General features: G+C 42.6%; 1 protein-coding gene across 1 annotated transcript in view; it reads right to left on the bottom strand.

Moving 5' to 3' along the window:
- The window catches only part of LOC122551916 (receptor tyrosine-protein kinase erbB-4-like), a 958,043-nt gene that overhangs the window by 227,386 nt on the left and 709,859 nt on the right, over positions 1-20,798 (bottom strand). The window contains exons 17-19 of the mRNA XM_043694485.1: positions 11,741-11,873; positions 5,682-5,804; positions 5,270-5,368 (exon numbers count right to left, since the gene is read on the bottom strand). Coding sequence (XP_043550420.1) covers positions 5,270-5,368; positions 5,682-5,804; positions 11,741-11,873 — 355 coding nt within the window. The remainder of the gene's footprint in view (positions 1-5,269; positions 5,369-5,681; positions 5,805-11,740; positions 11,874-20,798) is intronic.

Below are 20,798 nucleotides of genomic sequence, written 5' to 3'. Positions count from 1 at the left end.
ATAGACTTGAATAAAATTGATAGTCAAACACATTGCTACGTCTGGATCAGGGAACCCAGATCAAGTCAGGGTGGCTGATTTCTTTTCCTAAAGGGAATTGGTGAAACATATGGATTTTTTAAAACAATTCAATGGGTTTATGGTCACTAATACTAGCAGTAGCCTTTTATTCCAAATTTATTTAAATGAATTTAAATTCCCATCTTACCATCGTGACACACAAATCTGTCTCTCCAGGTCATAAATCCTGCTCTCTGAATTAATCCTTCCGTCACATCACCATTTTGCAATGGTTCCCACATAAAATCAAATCTTTAAGTCACTTTTAACATCTCCATTCAATTTATCTTTAATCTTTTATACTCAGGGGAGTACAAAGCTAATGCTATGTAAGCTTTCCTCATAATAAACCTTTCCAAGCCTATTCCCTTCTGATGAATCTACGATGCATACTTTTCAAAGCCAAAATAGCCTGTCGAAGGTGCGGAGTCTCAAATGGAACATATTACAACAAACCACAATTTATCGAAAACATGTCAGTTTTTAAACTGAAGTGCAAGCTGTGAAGAATCTAATGTATTCTTTCTAAGGCAAGACAAAGAAAATAAATAATAGCAAGAGGAACTGAACAGTTGCTTTCAATCAGCAGCCTCAAAGAGTTTAATTCCTCCCAAGTCGGCATTTCCACTTTCTCAGCTGCTGACTATTATTAACCCTGTTTCTTTTGATGTTATTGTCACCAGCTGACCATAATCTATCAGCCCCATACAGCACAATAAGCATTTTGGAGCTCGAGGTATCTTAAACACTATGACAAGTGGCTGACAAAGCTATTTCTGGAGCTGGGAGCACCTTCTGGTAAGCAAAGGAATTCCACTTAACCACCTGCTCACAGCAGTGCGCTATCACTCTGCATTCCCAACTGTTTGCCCTGCCTGTCAGTCCACCCTGATAAGACCAGAAGATGTAGGAGCAAAGGTAAAAGCAGATGGGCAACACAATGGCTCAGTGGTCAGCACTACTGCCTCACTGCACCAGGGACCCGGGTTCAATTCAAGCCTCGGGTGACTGTCTGTGTGGAGTTTGCACATTCTCCCTGTGTCTGCGTGGGTTTCCTCCGGGTGCTCCGGTTTCCTCTCACAGTCCAAAAGTGTGCAGGTCAGGTGAATTGGCCACGGATGTGTAGGTTAGGTGCATTAGTCAGGGGTAAATGTAGGGTAAGGGAATGGGTGTGGATGGGCTACTCTTCAGAGAGTCAGTGTGGACTTGATGGACCGAAGGGCCTGTTTCCACACTGTAGGGATTCTAGAGAGTAGGCTATTCAGCCCATCAAATCTGTTCCCCCATTCAGAAAATCATGGCTGATCAGCTAATCCTCAGCCTGATGCATTAAACTCTGGCATCCTGACAACTGCTTCTGACCAAAGCAGCCCATCTCCCTGCAAAAACCCGGGAGACATGGGCAGATGCTTAGTCCAAGGTAGGTGCACCATCTCACTAATACGTGCGCTCATCTACCCTAAAACAGATTCATGTGGCCTCTGTCCCTAGCACCCTCCCCTCTACTATTTTGTAGTAAATCTACTTGTGGAGGTCTTTTCTCAAATGCTTTCCAGAAATGTAGTGCAACAGCGTAAGGCCACTAGGAAACCACTTGGGACCTAATTCTCCAAGTGAAATCCAAAGAGGTTGATCAGACAGGACCTAAGCCTTCTGCCTCTATACCTGTGATACTGAATAATTTATTGATGTAGACATTCTTCAAGTGTGCATTTGATAACTGATGCAATTGATTGAAACCAACCTCGCGTCCATGACATTTTTATGATGATTCTCAGTGCCTCATCAATTCTCCCGGTCCTCTTCAAAATTCTAAAGTAGACACCATCTAACCCTGTGGATTTTTTTTTAGATTAGATTAGATTACTAACAGTGTGGAAACAGGCCCTTCAGCCCAACAAGTCCAACCGACCCGCCAAAGCGTAACCCACCCAGACCCATTCTCCTACATTTACCCCTTCACCTAACACTGTGGGCAATTTAGCATGGCCAATTCACCTGACCTGCACATCTTTGGACTGTGGGAGGAAACCGGAGCACCCGGAGGAAACCCACGCAGACACGGGGAGAATGTGCAAACTCCACACAGAGAGTCACCTGAGGCGGGAATTGAACCCGGGTCTCTGGCGCTGTGAGGCAGCAGTGCTAACCACTGTACCACCGTGCCACCCATTTGTTTGCTGAGAGTCATTTTAGCCTAATAAAGACTTCCACTTCAATTATAAACAAATTCATTAATTTTATAATCCTGCTTGTGTTTCCTCTTGTGCCTATCAGGCCCAAGTAATCATAGAACATCACAGAATCCCTACAGTAAACGTAAACAGGAATAGGCCATTCGGCCTTCAAACCTGCTGATCACCCAACTCAGTACTGTACTCTGTTCCCACTTTCTCCACATACATACCCTTTGATCCTATTAACCCCAAGGACTATATCTATCTCCTTCATAGAAATATTCCATGTTTTTGCCTCAACTGCTTTCCAGCACATAGAATCCCATATCTGACAATAACCTTTGACAGGTAGTTCTGAGTGTTCCAGTGAGCTTGATAGCAATGTCTTAATGTGTTTCTTCCACACATTTATGTCTGCTTTTAACAATTCCAAAAGGTACTTTTTTGGACAGCAACTTTTCTAACCAAGTGTACCTTATCTTCCCCAAGGCTGTCCCAAAACTATATCCAAAGAGATATGGCTATCCAAAGCAACGTACCAAAGTTTGGATCTGCTCTTACCAAGTCTACTTTGCACACTTTCAGTTTCCCACTCCAAAACTACCAAACCCCTATTTCAATGGAGGCCGCTGATGAATTGAATGGCCAGTTCCTCTGTAGACACAATTATCCAAAAATCTCAACACACTCCCACCCCAATAAAAATGGGAGAGGCTTCCTAATTCTAGGTTTATTACCCATTTTTTACAATGACATAGCTCTCCGTTGCGGTGAAAATGCAACCCTTGCCTCCTTGGCCTCTTTTCCTTCAACAGACATTTCTGAAAGAAGTGGCTCTGCCATAAGGACAGATTAAGCAGGTTGAGCCTATGTCCTCTGAAGTTCAGAAGAATGAGAGACAAAGTTATTAAAGTTCACAGGATTCTGAGGGGGCTGACAAATGAGGTACTGAAGAAACCAAAGTATAATACTGCAGATGCTGGAAACTGAAAGAAAAACAGGAAATGCTGAAAAAAAACAGCAAGTCAGGTTCCATATGTGCAGAGAAACTGCAATGATGTTTCAAACTTTTTTAACCTTTCATCAGATGTTGCCTGGCTGTTTTCTCTGTCTGAAGAATTTGGAACAAGAGGAAACAAGCTTGAATTTTCAGGAAGTTAGAGAGGATCTCTGGTGAATGAGCCCTGATTCCAGAGGTCCTGCCCCTCAACCTTTGTTTCGTGAGTAAAGCGCCAATTCTATTGAGCTAAATTTCTAGACCTAGGATATTTAACATTGCCCTGTAATTCTTCCCCTTTTAAATGTGTTATCCTACATCATCGCTATTTATTGCATAACAAAAACAAGCTCCTCAGCTCCCCTCGAGATAAACCATTTTGAATCTGTGTCCTTTGGTTAATGACCTCCTGTTACCTGCCATTTTCAGTTAGTCCAATTTTGCATTGTTTTCACTAAACCTGCCAATGCGAGGTCTCAGTTGGCAGTTTTCTTCCCTTTAAGTGGCAAGATTTTTAAGTTCAAATCCCTGTCCAGGGCTTGAATGCATTGATCTAGGCTGGCAGGTGCAGCACTGAGACAGCACAACAGTGTTGGAGGTGCTATCTTTTAGAAGAGAAATTAAACTAAGGCTCCGTTTGCCCTCTCAGGTGGATATCAAAGATCCCATGGCACTATTCTGAAGAAGCGTAGGGCACTTACCCCTGGGGCTCTGGCCACTCTATACATTATGTCGCCAATAGCTCTGTTTAAGGGGAGGGCATGGCCCAGTAGACTATGAATCCAGAAACTCAGCTAACTTCCTGGGGACCCAGGTTCAAATCCAGCTATTACAGAGGAAAACCCATCTGGTTCATTAATGCCTTTTAGGGAAGGAAACTGTCATCCTTACCTGGTCAGGCCTACACGTGACTCCAGATCCACAGTAACGTGGTTGACTTTTAAATGCCATCAGGGCAATTCGGGATGTGCAATAAATGCTGGCCTAGTCAGAGATGCCCACTTCCCATGAGTGAATAATAAGAAGTTTCACACAAAGAAATTACCTGGTCATTATCAGTTTGTTGTCTATGGACAAACTAACTGCTGTGTTCCATACATCACTATAAAGTACTTCACTGGCTGTAAAGTATTTGGAGGTGTCTGGCGATTGTGAAAAATGGATTATAAATGAAAGCTTTTCATTTTAAGATTTTTTACATGTTGTCATGATACACAGAGCCACAATCTACTGCTCATCTATCTGCATTGGCTTGCAACTCTTGTACTATTGTGGAGCTTATATAATACAACATGATGCATTAGGATATGTCCGATATATGTATTAATCTATACCATATATGTCACCTGAAGCTTTCATTGCACTAGCAGAGCCACTTATTACTGAAACATTAATTGATTTAGCGATGGATTAGCAAATAATAAAACCACCTCCCTTATACACCATACTGCCAAATAAAAAGATGCAGTATTGATTTGCAAAACATTTACTCTTTAATGACAGAAAATTTGATGGAGCTAAAATTATATCTAGATAGTTACTGCTAATTGAACATTTTGTTAATGGTGTCTGATTACACACACTGCCCAGATGTAATGCAATTGAGACTAGGTGAAGCATAGTGCCGTCTTTTTCTCTCTTCTGTTGTATTGTAAATTCAGCTGCCGTCTTTGAATAGATTTCACATTAACGCGATGTTGTCGTGCTTAGTTTAATTACACCTTCGCCAAGCTAACTGTGAAAGCTGTATCATCCGATTATATTCATTAGTAATACATTATCCTTAGTTCAGAGCTGCTACTACAAATGATGTGACTGGTGCCTGTGTGTGGCGCGGCTCCGTTTGCTAGCAATGGCACTTTAATCATTTTTAACTAGGAGTTAAATGAACCTCCAGCTAAGTACTCCAACTTCATTTGAAACACCTCATTCTTCAGTTTCATTGACACCTCCAGCAGAATCAATAACTGTCACCTCCCTCGTTTCCATGATTGTACTCACAAAATTAATCAGGAGCAACAAGCTGTCAACTTACGTCCATGAATTCTACATTCGCCTTGGGACCTGTTCTCTCACGGAGGATCTTAATGGCCACAGGAATCTTCACCGTCTCTCCCTCTGGTACCCAGATGCCCTGAGGAAGATGGAAAACATCATCTCAGAGAAATCCTCAGCACAAACAAACTGCTCTCATCATAAACGGCTCGGGCTCAGGGAGTCTCTCTTTACTTCAGAACTTAGCGACAACGGGGAAAATTCCACAAGGGGAACCAGATTGGTGAACATTAAGGGGATATGGCTGCGCATGTGGTTCTTAGGTCTTAAATCATAATTTTAGGAGGCAGCTGAGGCGAAGGAAATGGCAAAGGTCTCAAGAGACTGTTAACACTAACAGACAGGAGTTAATGCTCTGAGTTATTATGACAAACCAGCTCTGCACTACTCACTTTGTAGACTGTTCCAAAAGCTCCAGAACCCAGAATCTTGATTCGTTTCAGTTCCGTCTCCTTGAGGATCCTAAGCTGCGCCTGATTAGGTGCAGCACCACTAGGGGTGAGAGGTTCCACCAACTGATGACAAAAAGAAAGGGAGAACAGAAATTACTTGATGGAGTATGGACCACATTCAACAATGTTGTCCTCTGGAACTTTAATTCTAATCTTGCACTGGCCAATGTGATTTGACTTTGATTTGTCGGTATTGAAACCTCAATTTAACAGTAGGAAAGAATATTGACAAATGGCAGCTTTGTCTGTTCTAAGGCTGATTACCAGAGCGCTACCAGCATAATTCCACACCGCAGTGAGGCTAACTTGCCTGTATATTGTGCTAATAATGCAGAATGCAAAAACAGAAAGCTTCCAAGATGTTGGAAATAAATGCATTATAATCTTGAAAAGGAGAGCGCTCCTGATCTTTAAAAAAAAAGCCATGTTTGCCTGGTCAGGTAGTTACTTAAGCCTGGTCAGGTAGATGCTTAAGCCAGTGGTGTATTACAAAATAATCATCACCCCAGCGTAGCTACACATGTGGGCCCACTGGAACACGTAGCTCATACGCAATTAGTTCCTGGCTAATTAGTTTCCACTTCGTCACAGAAAACACAACAGCGTGTAACAAGAAGGTAGCAGAAAGCTTGCTTAGCAAGGTTTGTTTTTCGGATTGCCTCAGGGGTCAGTGCTGGATCTATTGCTGTTTGTTATCTGTATCAATGATTTGGCTGAGAATGTACAAGGCATGATTAGCAAATTTGAAGATGACACTAAAATAGGGTGGTATCATGGACAGTGAGGAAGGTTGTCAGAAATTGCAGCAGAACCTTGATCAGCTGGGGAAGTGGGCCGAGAAATGGCAAATGGAGTTTAATATAGATAAGTGTGAGGTCTTGCATTTTGGAAAGTCAAATCAAAGTAGGAGTTTCATGGTGAATGGTAGGGCCTGGAGGAGTGTAGTAGAACAGAGGGACCTTAGAGTTCAAGTTTGCAGTTCTCTGAAAGTGGAGTCACAGGTAGATAGGGCAATGAAGGAGGCTTTTGGCAACTGGCCTTCGTCAGTCAGGGCACTGAGCATAGAAGTTGGGAAGTTATGTTGTAGTTATACAGGACATTGGTCAGGCCGCACTTGGAGTATTGTCTTCAGTTTGGTCACCTTGTTATAGGAAGGATGTTATTAAACTAGAAAGACTGCAGAAGAAATTTACAGAAATGTTGCCTGGACTCAATGGTCTGAGTTATAGGGAGAGGTAGGATCTTTCTTCTTTAGAACGCAGGAGACTGAGGGGGTGTTCTGATAAGGTGTATAAGATCATGAGAGGCATGGATAGAATGAATGCACTTAGTCTTTTCCCAGGGTTGGGGAATCAAGGACTAGAGGGCTTCAGTTTAAGGTTAGAGGGGAAAGAATAAAAAAGGAACCTGACGGGCAACATTTTTACCCAGAAGGTGGTACACATATGGAATGAGCTGCCAGTGGAAGTGGTTGAGATGGATACATTAACAACATTCAAAAGGCATTTGGAGAAATACATGGGTAGGAAAGGTTTAGAAGGATGTGGGCAAAGTACGGGGAAATGGGGTTAGCGTGGATAGACATTTTGGTCTGCATGGACCAGTTTGGGTCGAAGGGCCTGTCTCTGTGCTGTAGGACTCGATGATTCTCTTAAAGGCAGGGATATAGTTGCAGAATCAAATGGGGAGGGAATGTCAGACAGTGGGACAGGGTTGGGAATTGGTGGGAGTGGTGCTCAGGGCAATGCAGGTTGAGACACTGGGCAACCGAAGGTATGGCTGTCAAATGTGGAGTGCAGGTAAGGAGAATGTTGGAAGCAACTTCTTTGGGTTGTAATGTTGCAGGACAACAGAGACGAGGGGGATAATTCAGGACAAAAGCAAACCTAAATTCATTTGAATTCAGTAACTCTTCGACAACATCAGCTGAATACTCATTAACAAAATCTACCCAAATAGAATCGATGATGAGCACAAAACCATCTGAAATAAAAACAAAATATGCAGCATCTGTGGAGACAGAAATAGAGTTAATGTTTCGGTTCTGCGACCTTTCATCAGAATTGGCTAAAGTTCAAAATGTAATAAGTTTGGTGCAAGTGGAAAAGGGGCAGGTGGGAAAAATGGACGATCTGTCACAGCGAGGAAGGCAGGAGCAATACAACGATAAATCGTTTGATGGTACAAGGCCAAATGGAATAACAATAGGACAATAATAAAGAAATCAAAGAAAGTGGAGGTGTGAATGGTAGATCATGGTAAAGTGGAAGAAAGTAAATAACAAAGAAAAACAAAAGCAAAAATTTTAAAAACGGAGGAAAATGAAACAAAACCGAATTACAATTTAAGATTGTTGAACTCTGTATTATGACCAGAAGACAGTAGAGTGCTAAGCTGAAAAGAATGAGGTGCTCTTCCTCAAGATGTACAGCATGGAAGCAGACCCTTCGGTCCAACCCGTCCAGATATCCTAACCCAATCTGGTCCCACCTGCCAGGACCCGGCCCATACCCCTTCAAACCTTTCCTATTCATACATCCACCCAAATGCCTTTTAAATGTTGCAATTGTACCAGCCTTATGCTTTGAAATAGTGGGCAAGAATGGAGTGCTGTGTGGGTGTGATGGTCACCTGTGAAATTCTTCCTGAAACAGTGTGGGAGGGCGCCAAGGACACAAAGGTCAGATTGGGAGCAAGGTAAAGAATTAATATTGCACTGAAAGGAGGTGCTCCATAGAACGACCATGCAACCAGAATTTGGCCTCCCCAGTATAGAGAAGACTAAGTTGTGAACTGAAAATAAGAGGCTAGATTGAAAGAAGTACAAACAAATTGCTGTTTCACCTGCATGACATGTTTGAGGCCTTGGACATTGAGAAGGGAGGAGCTACAGGGTAGGTACTGCTTGCATGAGAAAAAGCCGGAGGGAAAGGTTATTTTTTTCTCTACACGGGTGACAGAGGAGCCAATCTTTTCAGATACCTGACACAGGAATGGAGGAGAAAATGTTTTTAGTGGTCACAGAAAGGCAGACCACACTTTGTTGACCGTGAGGCTGGTGGGGTGGTTGGTGAAGATGAGGGAAATAGTATTCTGCTTCTGGGAGGGATAGGAAGGTACGGGAGCAGAGTGTGTGAGCTAAAATGGACATAGTTGAGGGTCCTTCCAAAAAGGAATGGCGTGGAGGAAGTCTTTGAGGGGAAATGTAGGTCTTTTGGAAGTGCATGGAAGATTGCACCATCAGAACAGATGCAAAGGAGATGGAGAATCTAGTGAAAGAAGCATAGAGTCATAGAGATGTACAGCATGGAAACAGACCCTTCGGTCCAACCCGTCCAGATATCCTAATCCAATCTGGTCCCACCTGCCAGCACCCGGCCCATATCCCTCCAAACCCTTCCTATTCATATAGCCATCCAATTGCCTTTTAAATATTGCAATTGTTCCAGCCTTATGCTTTGAAATAGTGGGCAAGAATGGGTGTGATGGTCACCTTTGAAATTCTCCTGCATATGTTAATCTGAGTTACATGTCGGTGTATTGCCAAATAAACAACCGCCTGCGTCCGTTTCCCCCCCTCCCCACATCTGACATTTAAACTCCTCAGCGCACAAAGCGACCCTGGCCATCCTAAACCCGTAAAGGATGACGCTAGTTTGCTTTCTTCCCTCCACCCGGCCAGCACATCCCTCCATCCACTCCTGCAGCGATCTGCTTTGTTGGAAGGCTGAAGAAGTGGTGCTGCAACTATTGTCTGCATGACTGTACGTTTGTATATCTGCTAATCTAAGTGTTTAATTGGATGCAGAATAAAGCAAAATCTGGCACTGGACCACTTTTCAGATGTCAGACTTTGGTTACGCAGAAGGTGCAGTGCTCACTTCAAAGAAAGTATTTAATGTGAAGTTGTGATGTGAATAGGGGACTGGCATGTAAGTCGACAAGTATGAAGAGAAGGAACTACATGCAAGTTAAGATTGAAGATCTTCAGGAGGAAGGGGTTTGGATAGGAAGGGATCACTAACAATGCAGAATGAACTAGCCTGTACAGATGAAGTGTTCCTGGAGGCACACATTGGCAGACGTTGAGAGCACAGGGGCTGATGAGGCAGTCATGTAATTGAAGAATGTTTTTCAGGTCTGGAGTCTTCTGGACCAAGTAGGATAAGAGCAGAGGAAGACGGACTGAACCTGGTTTGTATATTGATCATCCAGTAATTTGATAAAATTGAGATTGTAATGTTTGTTTTGAGTTGGTTCTGGTAATTTTGTCTGCAAGGGATTACTCGGGTGGGCAACATTGTCTAGTTTTATCTTTCAGGCATTTCATTCAAAAAGCAAATCCAGCTTCCTGCAGGAAGATGACAAACATGAAGTGGGATGTGAGGACATTTAGTCAAAGTAAGCTTAAATGGGCTTTTACTTAACAGTGCTTGATTTCCATTTCTAGGGATGGGTAACAAAGATGTCTTGGAAGAGATGGGATGGGAAGAGTTGGAAATTGACTTTTTGATGAAAGTTTCAGTGTGGGAGCAAGAAACAATCCTGGTACTGTCACTGGAAAAGTAGGTGAGAGAGGGTGCCTGAATAGGACTGGAAAATAAAGTACGTTCCACATTTCTCATGAGGGTAGCCATAACAACAGCTTCATTTGGAGGACGTATTTGGAGTTAAGTCAGATATTACTCAATGTAAGAATATGTTCAGTCCAGTAGAGCAGAATGATGGTGGAAGGAGACTGAATGGGCCTCTGTTAATGGATGAAATAGAGGTGTACAGACATGGGGCATCATGAAGAAGAGAGGAATGTTTGGGACAAGGAAATAGAAACTGTTAAAGAGTCAGAGAGTTTTGGGAGAGCAACAGATATGGGCAGGAAGAGACTGTCTGTACAAGGTGGATTAATGGTAGTTGTTTATGGTCTTAGTATTATAATACTATATATTTACACTACTGTATCGTGCCTTTCTGAATAGGTGTAGTCTCCTGCTCACCACACTACCTTGCCTTACTAATGAAGCTGTTGTGTCCTGACTGGGATGACAAAGACAATGATTAAAATGAATTCCTTGTTGGTTAACATGCACGGTGGCACAGTGATTAGCACAGCTGCCTCACAGCGCCAGAGACCCAGGTTCAATTCCTGCCTCAGGCGACTCTCTGTATGGAGTTTGCAAATTCTCCCCGTGTCTGCATGGGTTTCCTCTGGGTGCTCCGGTTTCGTCCCACAGTCCAAAAATGTGCAGGTTAGGTGAATTGGCCATGCTAAATTGCTTATAGTGTTAGGCGAAGGGGTAAATGTAGGGGAATGGGTCTGGGTGGGTTGCGCTTCGGCAGGTCGGTGTGGACTTGTTGGACCGAAGGGCCTGTTTCCACACTAAGTAATCTAATCTAATTTAATCTTACATTGACGTATGAGTAATCTGGGTATATACCTAAATTCTTCGATAACCATGTGCCAAGTTCTGAATCTGGGATGGACATGAGAAGGAAGTGCTGTTGAACACTCATGCTCTACATTATCAAGTTAGCCTTGACAGAAATGGGATGCATTAATGTCCCAAACAACCAGTGAGCAAGGAACCTTACTGCTTCCTAATTACCTGATGGCCACTTAGCTGTTTACAAAGAATCTACTTCAAATCCAAGGTTTATAAACTGCGAGGATCTAGGGCTTTGACTGCTACTAGATCAGAACATCCACTGCACAACTCATTCTAAATTTAGATTCTGCTGAAATGACCCACAAACAAAGCCTAGAGATGATGGCTCAACAACAAGGGACAGGATGAAAGACATATCTGATGAGAAACCAAAGTGAACGTTCCCAGTGTCAAAACCAATGTAAGGATTTCCACAGACCCTGGGAAAGCTCATTCAGGATGTCATTATCTAACATTGCCATTCGGTTTTGGCTGCATTTTGAACATTTACTGCTTCCACTTATAAAATGAAACAACTTGAGCCAAATTGATCCTGTACTTCTTGTTTTTTTTTACCTCAGTTTCCAAAAACCGGCGCATGGCCCGTTTCTTCTTGATGCGTTTCCTCCTCACGTAGACAGCGAACACCAGAGCCAGAATGACCACGATGAAGAGGCCGCCAATCACACCAGCTGCAATCAGAGGAGTCCTGCCAATCCAAATGACAGAATGGGGGAACAGCAAGGGTCAACAGGGGGGCAGTAATGGGTGAGTGGAAACACACGTTTGAAACTTTCACCAAAAAAGGCGCATCCAGTCACCCTCAACCAGTCACACCCAGCCAAATACAGAGAACAAACTGCGTTAAGGAGCCTGGCGATACTGGATGGAAACATCCTGAGGGACTCCATGATCAATGCTGTGCATAGCCTTTGGGCAGCATTAGACTTTTCAGCACATATTTTCATCTGGGATGTGAGAATTAGCTTGTTAATGCGGTTTGACCACATTAAAAATCTAGCAAATGCCAGCTGGCGCATTCTAATTCCATTTATCTGTCATAAAACATAGTGCACAGCTCTACTTGTTAATCTTTGATCATGCTCCCACTTCATGGCTGCATTCTATTGTTCCAACAAAAGGCAAATTTACACACGCACAGACAGTTAGTATTGAAGGCAGCAAAACTTTGATTATCAAGGTTGTCGGTTAGCAGGACTGAAGGGAAGCGTTAAATTTGTGGCAAGACTTAAAAACCTTTTTGTTTTCACATTTATGACTAAACTGGGTTTTTAAAGATTGCCAAAGGAGGAGAAAGAAAAAACAGCACGGAGCATATTCCTGCCTTAACGAATGAACGGAAATTATAAATGAATGCTTGAACGCTTCCAAAAAAAGTCTTCCTTTGATCTGAGAAGCCCCTTGAGGAATCTAGGTGAGGTAGACGAGGCACGGCTGGTGTGAATCAGGGCTGTGAAGGAATGCACTACCTCCAATCATGCAAATCCCACTTGCTCAGCGAGACAAGTTCATCAGCTTCTGTTATACTTGGAAATATCCATCATTGTAATCCACTTTTATTACCAGAGGGGGCAAAAAGGAATGGATCCAAACTCAGACAACAGAAGAAGCAATGACCAAAGTCTCCTCTTACAAATAATGTGTCAACAAAGAGAAGCTTAAAAAAAATTAGGTTAGAAACCAAAATCAAATCAGTACCTTACTTCACATTTCAAACTACATTTATCGACAACCTTGAGGAAATTCCTTCAGATTTGACCTGTTTTTTATATGACGCAGTGATAGAGCAGGGTACAGAGATGAGCAGTGGATCCAATTTTCATTCCGCTCCCATCTGGAAGGTAGCAGGAAGAGGGAGCCTCAAGCAGCTAACTGTACTACTGTTACCATTAGAGACTGAGGGCAGGCCCAAGGCTGTCCACCAAGAGCAAATGCAGCATTATAGGTAATCCATTTTTAAAACCTTTTGGTGCCATCTATAGGGATTTTATGATGAACACACCAATGTGCAATAGAAAAGGGCATTATTACACAATTATCTGAACATTTGGTGAGTTCATGTTTCTCAGGTAAACCTATGCCTTTCAACCTTTATGCTTGGGCGGGCAAGAAGTGCAGAAATATCTGAGGTACACAGGGAATACATTATATGGAGGGTCTTGAAGAGGATTACCAATAGTCAGGTCTGTCTGGATAGCAAATTAATAATAGATTGGTTTGTCTGGACAGAGGATCAATAATAATCTGGTCTGTCGAGACAGAGGGTCAATAATAGATTGGTCTGTCCAAACGGTCAATAACAGACTGGTCTATCTGGACAGAGCAAGAAGGACATAGTTTGTCGATGTTTTTTGTCTTACACTCATCAGGACAATTAGCAAGAAATCCATAGCAAGAGGAAAATCATCATTCCTACCTCAAAACAGGAACTGCTGATTACTTGGACATGACCAATATTTGATTGGTCATGCTGTTGCCATGGAGAATGCACTCGAAAATGCTGATTGGCGGTTAATGCTAAGCTGTGTTTAAATTTTAAACCAGCTAGGTTGACTTTGTTGAATCAACGCATTGCAATCCATCAGCCAATGGCTGTCACCTGTGTTGTTAGTTGAAACATGAACAGTGTATGTACATAATCTCTATGTCTGTACAAAACAGGGCGCAGGGTATTAGTGTGTATATCTTCCAGTAATATGAGAGTCTGACAACTTTAAACTCATTGTTGGTGTAATACTTTGCTCAATCAGGATGGCCCAGCGAATGTTGCAGAAGCATATATAAAGTTGGACACTTATGCTTTCAGCTTTGCAAGTTTGGACTGGTTGGGTACAGTCAATAGCCTGCTTGTTACAAAAAACCAAAGGGATATTATGTTTGATACAATCTGTCACACTTTCATGCATCACAATAAAATTGAAGTGCATATACCACGCTACTCATTAAGTCAAAATGTCATTCTATCTATCACACTAAAGGCAAGAGTGAAAAGTCTTTCAGAGGTTTGAGTAGCAAACTTCTGAAATACCTTTCATCTGAAGTAGATTTGGCAATTTTCAGGAATAGGAGTGATCACTTTAGGACCTTTCTGATCTGGGTAGCCATTATTCACCAGGATGGCTTTGAGAAGTACCCTATTTCAGCATCAATCTTGCACAGGGATAAAGAGACACAGGCCCTACCTACATGGTTGCTGGTAAGACCAATCATAAAGCAAGTGGAACTGTAAGAATTCTGACCTGTATTCTGACCAGTGATTGGTAGGTTTGCAGTAGACAGTTGAAGATATGCCTTCTCCAATATCTCACTGCCAACTTGATGCTGAAATAAAGGGTAGTACAACCAATTTCCTGATTAATGACTACCCTGATCAAATTATTATTTGCTGTACATTGCGTAAACTCATCAAAGGCCCTAAAGCAGTCACTCTTCATCCTACTTTTAATAATACTCAGGTTTTACTTATAGACTTGTCTTTCTGGAAGAGGAACGCCTGTCTGGACAGATGATCAATAATGGACTGGTCTGTCTAGACAGAGGGTCAATAATGGACTGGTCTGTCTAGACAAAGGATCAATAATAGACTGGTCTGTCTAGGCAGAGTATCAATAATAGACTGGTCTGTCTAGTCAGAGAATCAATAATAGACTGATCTGCCTGGACAAAGGATCAATAATGGACAGGTCTGTCTGGACAGAAGATCAATAATGGACTGGTCTGCCTGGTCAGAGGATCAATACTAGACTGGTCTGTCTAGACAGAGGATCAATAATGGACAGGTCTGTCTGGACGGAGGATCAATATTAGACTGGTCTGTCTGGACAAAGGATCAACAGTAGACTGGTCTGTTTAACATAGGATTGTTGATTGCAATGACTCTCCAGGAGGATCTGCACTGATGTATTGGTCCATTGAGTAGAGTCAGTTAGAAGTCTCAATAATAATGTTCGCCATGTAGCTTGTTCCTAATGGTTGGGAATCTCCAAAAGAATGCCTGTTATCACTGTTTTCACAGCAACTGTAAGTGACAGTGCACATTACCATGTCATATTTCCTGGCACATAGCTGCAATTACTGTGACAAATATTTGATGTTTTAATGAGCCTCCACTAAAGAGGTTTACGATTAATCTGGTAAGCTGTGTGCATTTCCATGCTTGTCACAGAGACATGCTTGTTACTAGTTTATTATTTGGATAATTACGAACATCTTTCTAATTCCTCGCTTCTCTTCTGGTGTCACTGGTGCTCAGTTCTCCAACCCCAGGTCCAGGTGGCCAATGTTTACCTTGCCAGATTGTCATACTTAGCCAGTGAATAGGAGTTGGATGAGGCGTGCTAATTCTACGGGTTGCCCACATTCCCCAGGTATTAATGACCATTGTCTAGATCATTGCTAAGGGAAACCCTTCGGCAAAGAAATGGCACAAGGGAATTTTAAAAGAATTACATGTCATTTTTTGATGATTTTTGAACAATTTATTTTCCTGTGGTTATAAAAATGTTGGTCACAGGAAAATGGAAAATTTGCCTCTTTTCACCAAAAGTCATCCGTGTGCATCATAAAGAGTCTGCCTGTTTTTAACTGGCTGTTATATAAGATGGGCAACCAACGACAAAGAGTTTGAAAATGTGTCATTGCAGGCAACAAATTGTTAATGGATTCAAACAGAGTCCAATTCATTAACTCAGAGGTGAGGGATTTATTTGAAGAGTGAGTTTCCGTGAGGTGGGCAAATTCATATCCAGAATGTTATAACGGTGAGGTTTGTAGGGTTGTTATGTCAAAAGTCTATTTGTGACTGAGCCAGGGCTGATTGATTAGTCGATTTTAAAGAGGATGTCAGGTTTTTTTTTGCTGGGAAGGTGGCGTAAGGTGTTTACAACGGTAGAAAATCGCAACAGTCCCAGAAATGTGTTGACAATGTTAGTTGTAAGCAACTTAAAAATGTCCCATTACACCGAAAATAATAAGAGTTGATGCCTCAAGGGCATTTATCTGCATAGAAGGCCCAGGTGATTCATATTTCCATGGAAATCTTTCCCCTTTCTAAGTCACACAGGCACTGGCAGTGCCCTGGTATTCAGGACAACTAGAGACCTGAAGTTCCTAATAGCTCACCATGCAGGAATCCAGATGAGAGAATACGCTTGGATTAGAGGGGCAAACAGCATGAGAAGATAAAATGTGATTGGATGATTTGCCTAGCTTGAGTTATTTACATATTACATTTACATTACATTACAGTGTGGAAACAGGCCCTTCGGCCCAACAAGTCCACACTGACCCGCCGAAGCGCAACCCACCCATACCCCTCCATTTACCCCTTACCTAGCACTACGAGCAATTTAGCATGGCCAATTCACCTGATCTGCACATCTTTGGACTGTGGGACGAAACCAGAGCGCCCGGAGGAAACCCACGCAGACACGGGGAGAACGTGCAAACTCCACACAGTTAGTCGCCTGAGGCGGGAATTGAACGCGGGTCTCCGGCGCTGTGAGGCAGCAGTACTAACCACTGAGCCACCGTGCCGCCCACACTGTGCCACCGTGCCGCCCACGGTGGAAGAATCTTCAGAGACCCTGCAAGGAGGATGGAATGGGAGGCTGCAAAGGAGATAGAACAATTTTAAATGAGTCAACAAAGGGAGCCTCAGCTAATCCGGCAAAACATGAAATCATTGAGTTAATGAATTCCTTGCAGATGATTGTAGGATGCCAGCTTCAGGCAGTATACAAATAGGGGCTACAATATAGGGGAGAAAAAAAGTAATGGATGTTACTATAGTGAACAATATGCAAAATGTTTAGATTTAAATCTCAGATTGAGATCTAGGGTGCAATAAAGAGTACACTAGCTGCCGGATTGAAGCCATCCAGCTTTATGCATATGCAATGAGAAAGTTTTACCAAACGCAGTGTGATCTCAGCAACCTGTGGAAATTGAGGTGGGGATGTGTCTTTTTGTGTGGAGATGTTTGTGCCAGTTATTTTGAAAAGCGAGTTGTTGCTAACCTATGTCTGTTGTCCTGTGCCAACTCAAATACGTAGTGTCGAGGAAGAGAATGCTTTCCCTATGTGTTTTGTGGCTTTAGTTTAATGGAGGATAGCTAATTCTTGAGCACATCAGTTTTTCTAACAGTGCTTCTGAGAGTCCAAACACCACATAAATCGACACAAAAATACAGAAAGTGTTATTTGGACATGACTGCATCACCTAACAAATGATTTAGCAAAAGTGAAAAATCAGATGGTAGCTTCCACAAAAATCTCAAGAAGACTCCACAAAGAAAAAAAAAATTTGATCCCTGCTGTGGATTGTGATTTTGTTTATGATTAGATTCCCTACAGTATGGAAACAGGCCCTTCGGCCCAACAAGTCCATAGCAACCCTCCGAAGAGTAACCTACCCCAACACTTACCCTTACTTAATGCACCTAACACTATGGACAATTTAGCGTGGCCAATTCACCTACAATCTTTTGGATTGTGTGAGGAAACCAGAGCACCTGAAGGAAACCTGCACAGACACAGGGAGAATGTGCAAACTCTACGCAGACAGTCGCCCGCGGCTGGAATCGAACCTGGGTCCCTGGTGCTGTGATGCTAACCACTGAGCCACCGTGCCGCCCCGCTTGAAGAAATGGTCCTTTTTCATAGTTTAAAATATACTTTTCTGACAAAGATAGTGTTCAGTCAAAAGTGCTTTTGGTCTTTTGTTTGTCTCAAAAAGCGAAATCTTGTGTCATCCTTTGAACTATTGACTGGAATTTTGATTTTTCTTTGACAAGTCATCGGTCTCTATGGAGATAATAATAAAGGTTTGAGATAGAAATTTGACATGAAGAAACGGTGACAAAGATTTGCCTTTAGCAAGTCCTCCACTAGCTTCTGGGCAAAGCACAGTGCACAGCACTGGAATCTTGCATGGTCGAGCAAAAGACGAGAAATCTGTACTAGTTGCTTCTGCACAGAAAGAGAATGACATTTGTCCAACAACTCTGCTTCCTGTCGAAATGTCTCACAGCACTTTACATAGAATGAGTTATTTCTGATCAACTATTATTGATCATGATACAATTAATCATTCTATTTTCATTTTGCTGCTGATCACAGTAATCAGGCATAGGATTATAAAGTGCAGAAAGAGGCCATTCAACCCATTGTAGTCATGCCACTTGTTTGAAAGAGCTATCCAATGAGTCTCACAGCCCAGCTCTTTTCCCATAGCATTTTTTAAAAATTCCTTTTCAAATATATGTCCAATTCCCGTCCAAAAGTTGCTACTCGTCCTGTTTCCATCACCCTTTCAGGGAGTGCATTCCAGAAGATAACAACTCACTACATAAAACATTTCGCCTCTGATCCTTCTGCCAGTTATTTTAACCAAGACAATAAGGCATTAGATATAGGAGCAGAATTAGGCCATTCAGCCCATCAAGTCTTATCCATCATTTGATCATGGCTGATATTTCTCATTCTCCTGCCTTCTTCCCATAACCCTTGACCCCCTTACCAATCAAGAACCTATCTATCTCTGTCTGAAGTACACTCAACGACTTGTCCTCCACAGCCTTCTGTGGCATGTGTTCCACAGGTTAACCATCCTCACGCTGAGGAAATTCCTCCTCATCTCATTTCTAAAAAGTAGTGACAGATTGGGAGCTGACAATGAATGGTATTATCACTGGATTGTTAATCCAGAGACCCAGGTAATCTCTCGGGATCAGGGCTCAAAGCCTGCCACAGCAGATGGTGGAATTTGAATTAAATAAACATCTGAAATAAAGAACATGGAACCATTGTGATTATCAGGAAAAACCTATCCTGCTCCTTTGTGGAAGGAAATTTGCTTTCCATGCCTGGTTTGACGTACATGTGACTCCGGACTCTCAGTAATGTGGTTGACTCTTAACAGTTAAAAATGGGCAATGAATGCTGGCCTGGCCATATCCTGTGAATGACATTTTTTTAAAAAAAACGCCTGTTTAAAAGGATTGACATGGACCAGGGTTCAATTCTAGCCTTGGGTGACTGCATGGAGTTTGCGTGTTGTCCCTCTGTCTGCGTGAGTTTCTGCCAGTTCCTCCAATCACATCTCAAAGTCCAAAGATGTGCAGGTTAGGTGAATTGGCCATGCTATGTTGCCCCATACTGTCCACAGATGTGTAGGCTAGGTGGATTAGCCATGGTAAAGGTGAGGTTGCAAGGTTAGGGTAGGGAATGATTCTGGCTGCAACATTCTTCAGAGGGTCAGTGCAGACTTGAGGGGTCCATTGGCCTCATCCCACACTGTACGGATTCTACAATTCGTTGGTAGCCCCTTCACCCGGATGCTGTGCTCATGGGTCCTTATCTCTCCTCCGAGTAGAAACACCTTCTCCACATCCACTCTGTCCAGGCCCCTAAGTTTCCACAAGATCCCCCCTTACCCTTTGAAGCCCCATCGATTACAGAGCCAGAGTCCTCAATTGCTCCTCATATGACAAGCCCTTCATCCCTGGGATTATTCTTGTAAACCTTGTCTGGACTCCCTCTGATTCCAGCATATCCTTCCTGAAATAGGGGGCCCAAAACGGCTCACAATATTCCAAGCGTGCTCTGACCAGAGCCTAAATGCAGCCTCAACAGTACATCACTGTACCAATATTGTAGCCTCATTGAAATTAATGCTAAGATTGAATTGGCCTTCCTTACTGCTAAGTGAACCTGTATGTTAACCTTCAGAGAATTCTGAACTAGGACTCCCAAATCCCTTTATGCTTCAGATTTCTGAAGCCGTTCCCTGTTTAGAAAATAACCTACTCTTCTGTTCTCCATTTGGAGGTGCCGGTGTTGGACTGGGGTGTACAAACTTAAAAATCACATAACACCAGATTATAGTCCAACCTTCCAAATAAACCTGTTGGACTATAATCTGGTGTTGCATGATTTTTAACCTCTGTTCTTCCTATCAAAGTGCAGAACCTCTCACTTCCCCACACTGTGTTCCATCTGCCACATTTTTGCCCACTCTCCTAGCCTGTTCAAATCAGTCTGCAGCCTCCTCACTTCCTCAACACTACCTGTCCCCCCACTTAGCTTTGTGTCATCTAAAACGTAGCAACCATGCTTCAGTTCCTTCATCTAGATCATTAATATATAACAGGAATAGTTGTGGTTCCAACACTGAGCCAACAGAACTCCACTGATCACCAGCTGCCAATCCGAAAAAAATGTTTATCTCTACTCTCTGTCTTCTGCCAGTCGGCCAATTCTCTCTCCATGCTGGTCCTTGCCCCTAACACCACAAGCTCTTATTTTGTTCAACAGCCTCCATGTGACACTTCATCAAAGGCCTTCTGGGAAACCAAATAGATCATGTTCAACTCCTCCCTCATTTCCTTGTAGTTACCTTTATTTAATTGTAAATACCATTACCTCTCAAATTGCACATGAATTTTATCATCTTGCAGTCACTGCCCCATAGCAGTTCCTTCTCCTTAAGCTCCCCAACCAAGACAGCGCCATTACACATCACCAATTCAGAATTGTTTGTTCTCTAGTGAGGTCTACCACAAGCTGCTCCAAAACACCTTCTCTTCACATTTCACAAATTCTTTTTCTTAAGA

The sequence above is a fragment of the Chiloscyllium plagiosum genome, chromosome 7 (genome assembly GCF_004010195.1).
Source record: "Chiloscyllium plagiosum isolate BGI_BamShark_2017 chromosome 7, ASM401019v2, whole genome shotgun sequence".
Taxonomy (NCBI): Eukaryota; Metazoa; Chordata; class Chondrichthyes; order Orectolobiformes; family Hemiscylliidae; genus Chiloscyllium; species Chiloscyllium plagiosum.
Note: the sequence above shows the minus strand (reverse complement) of the source record. Positions and strands in the feature narration are given on the sequence as shown.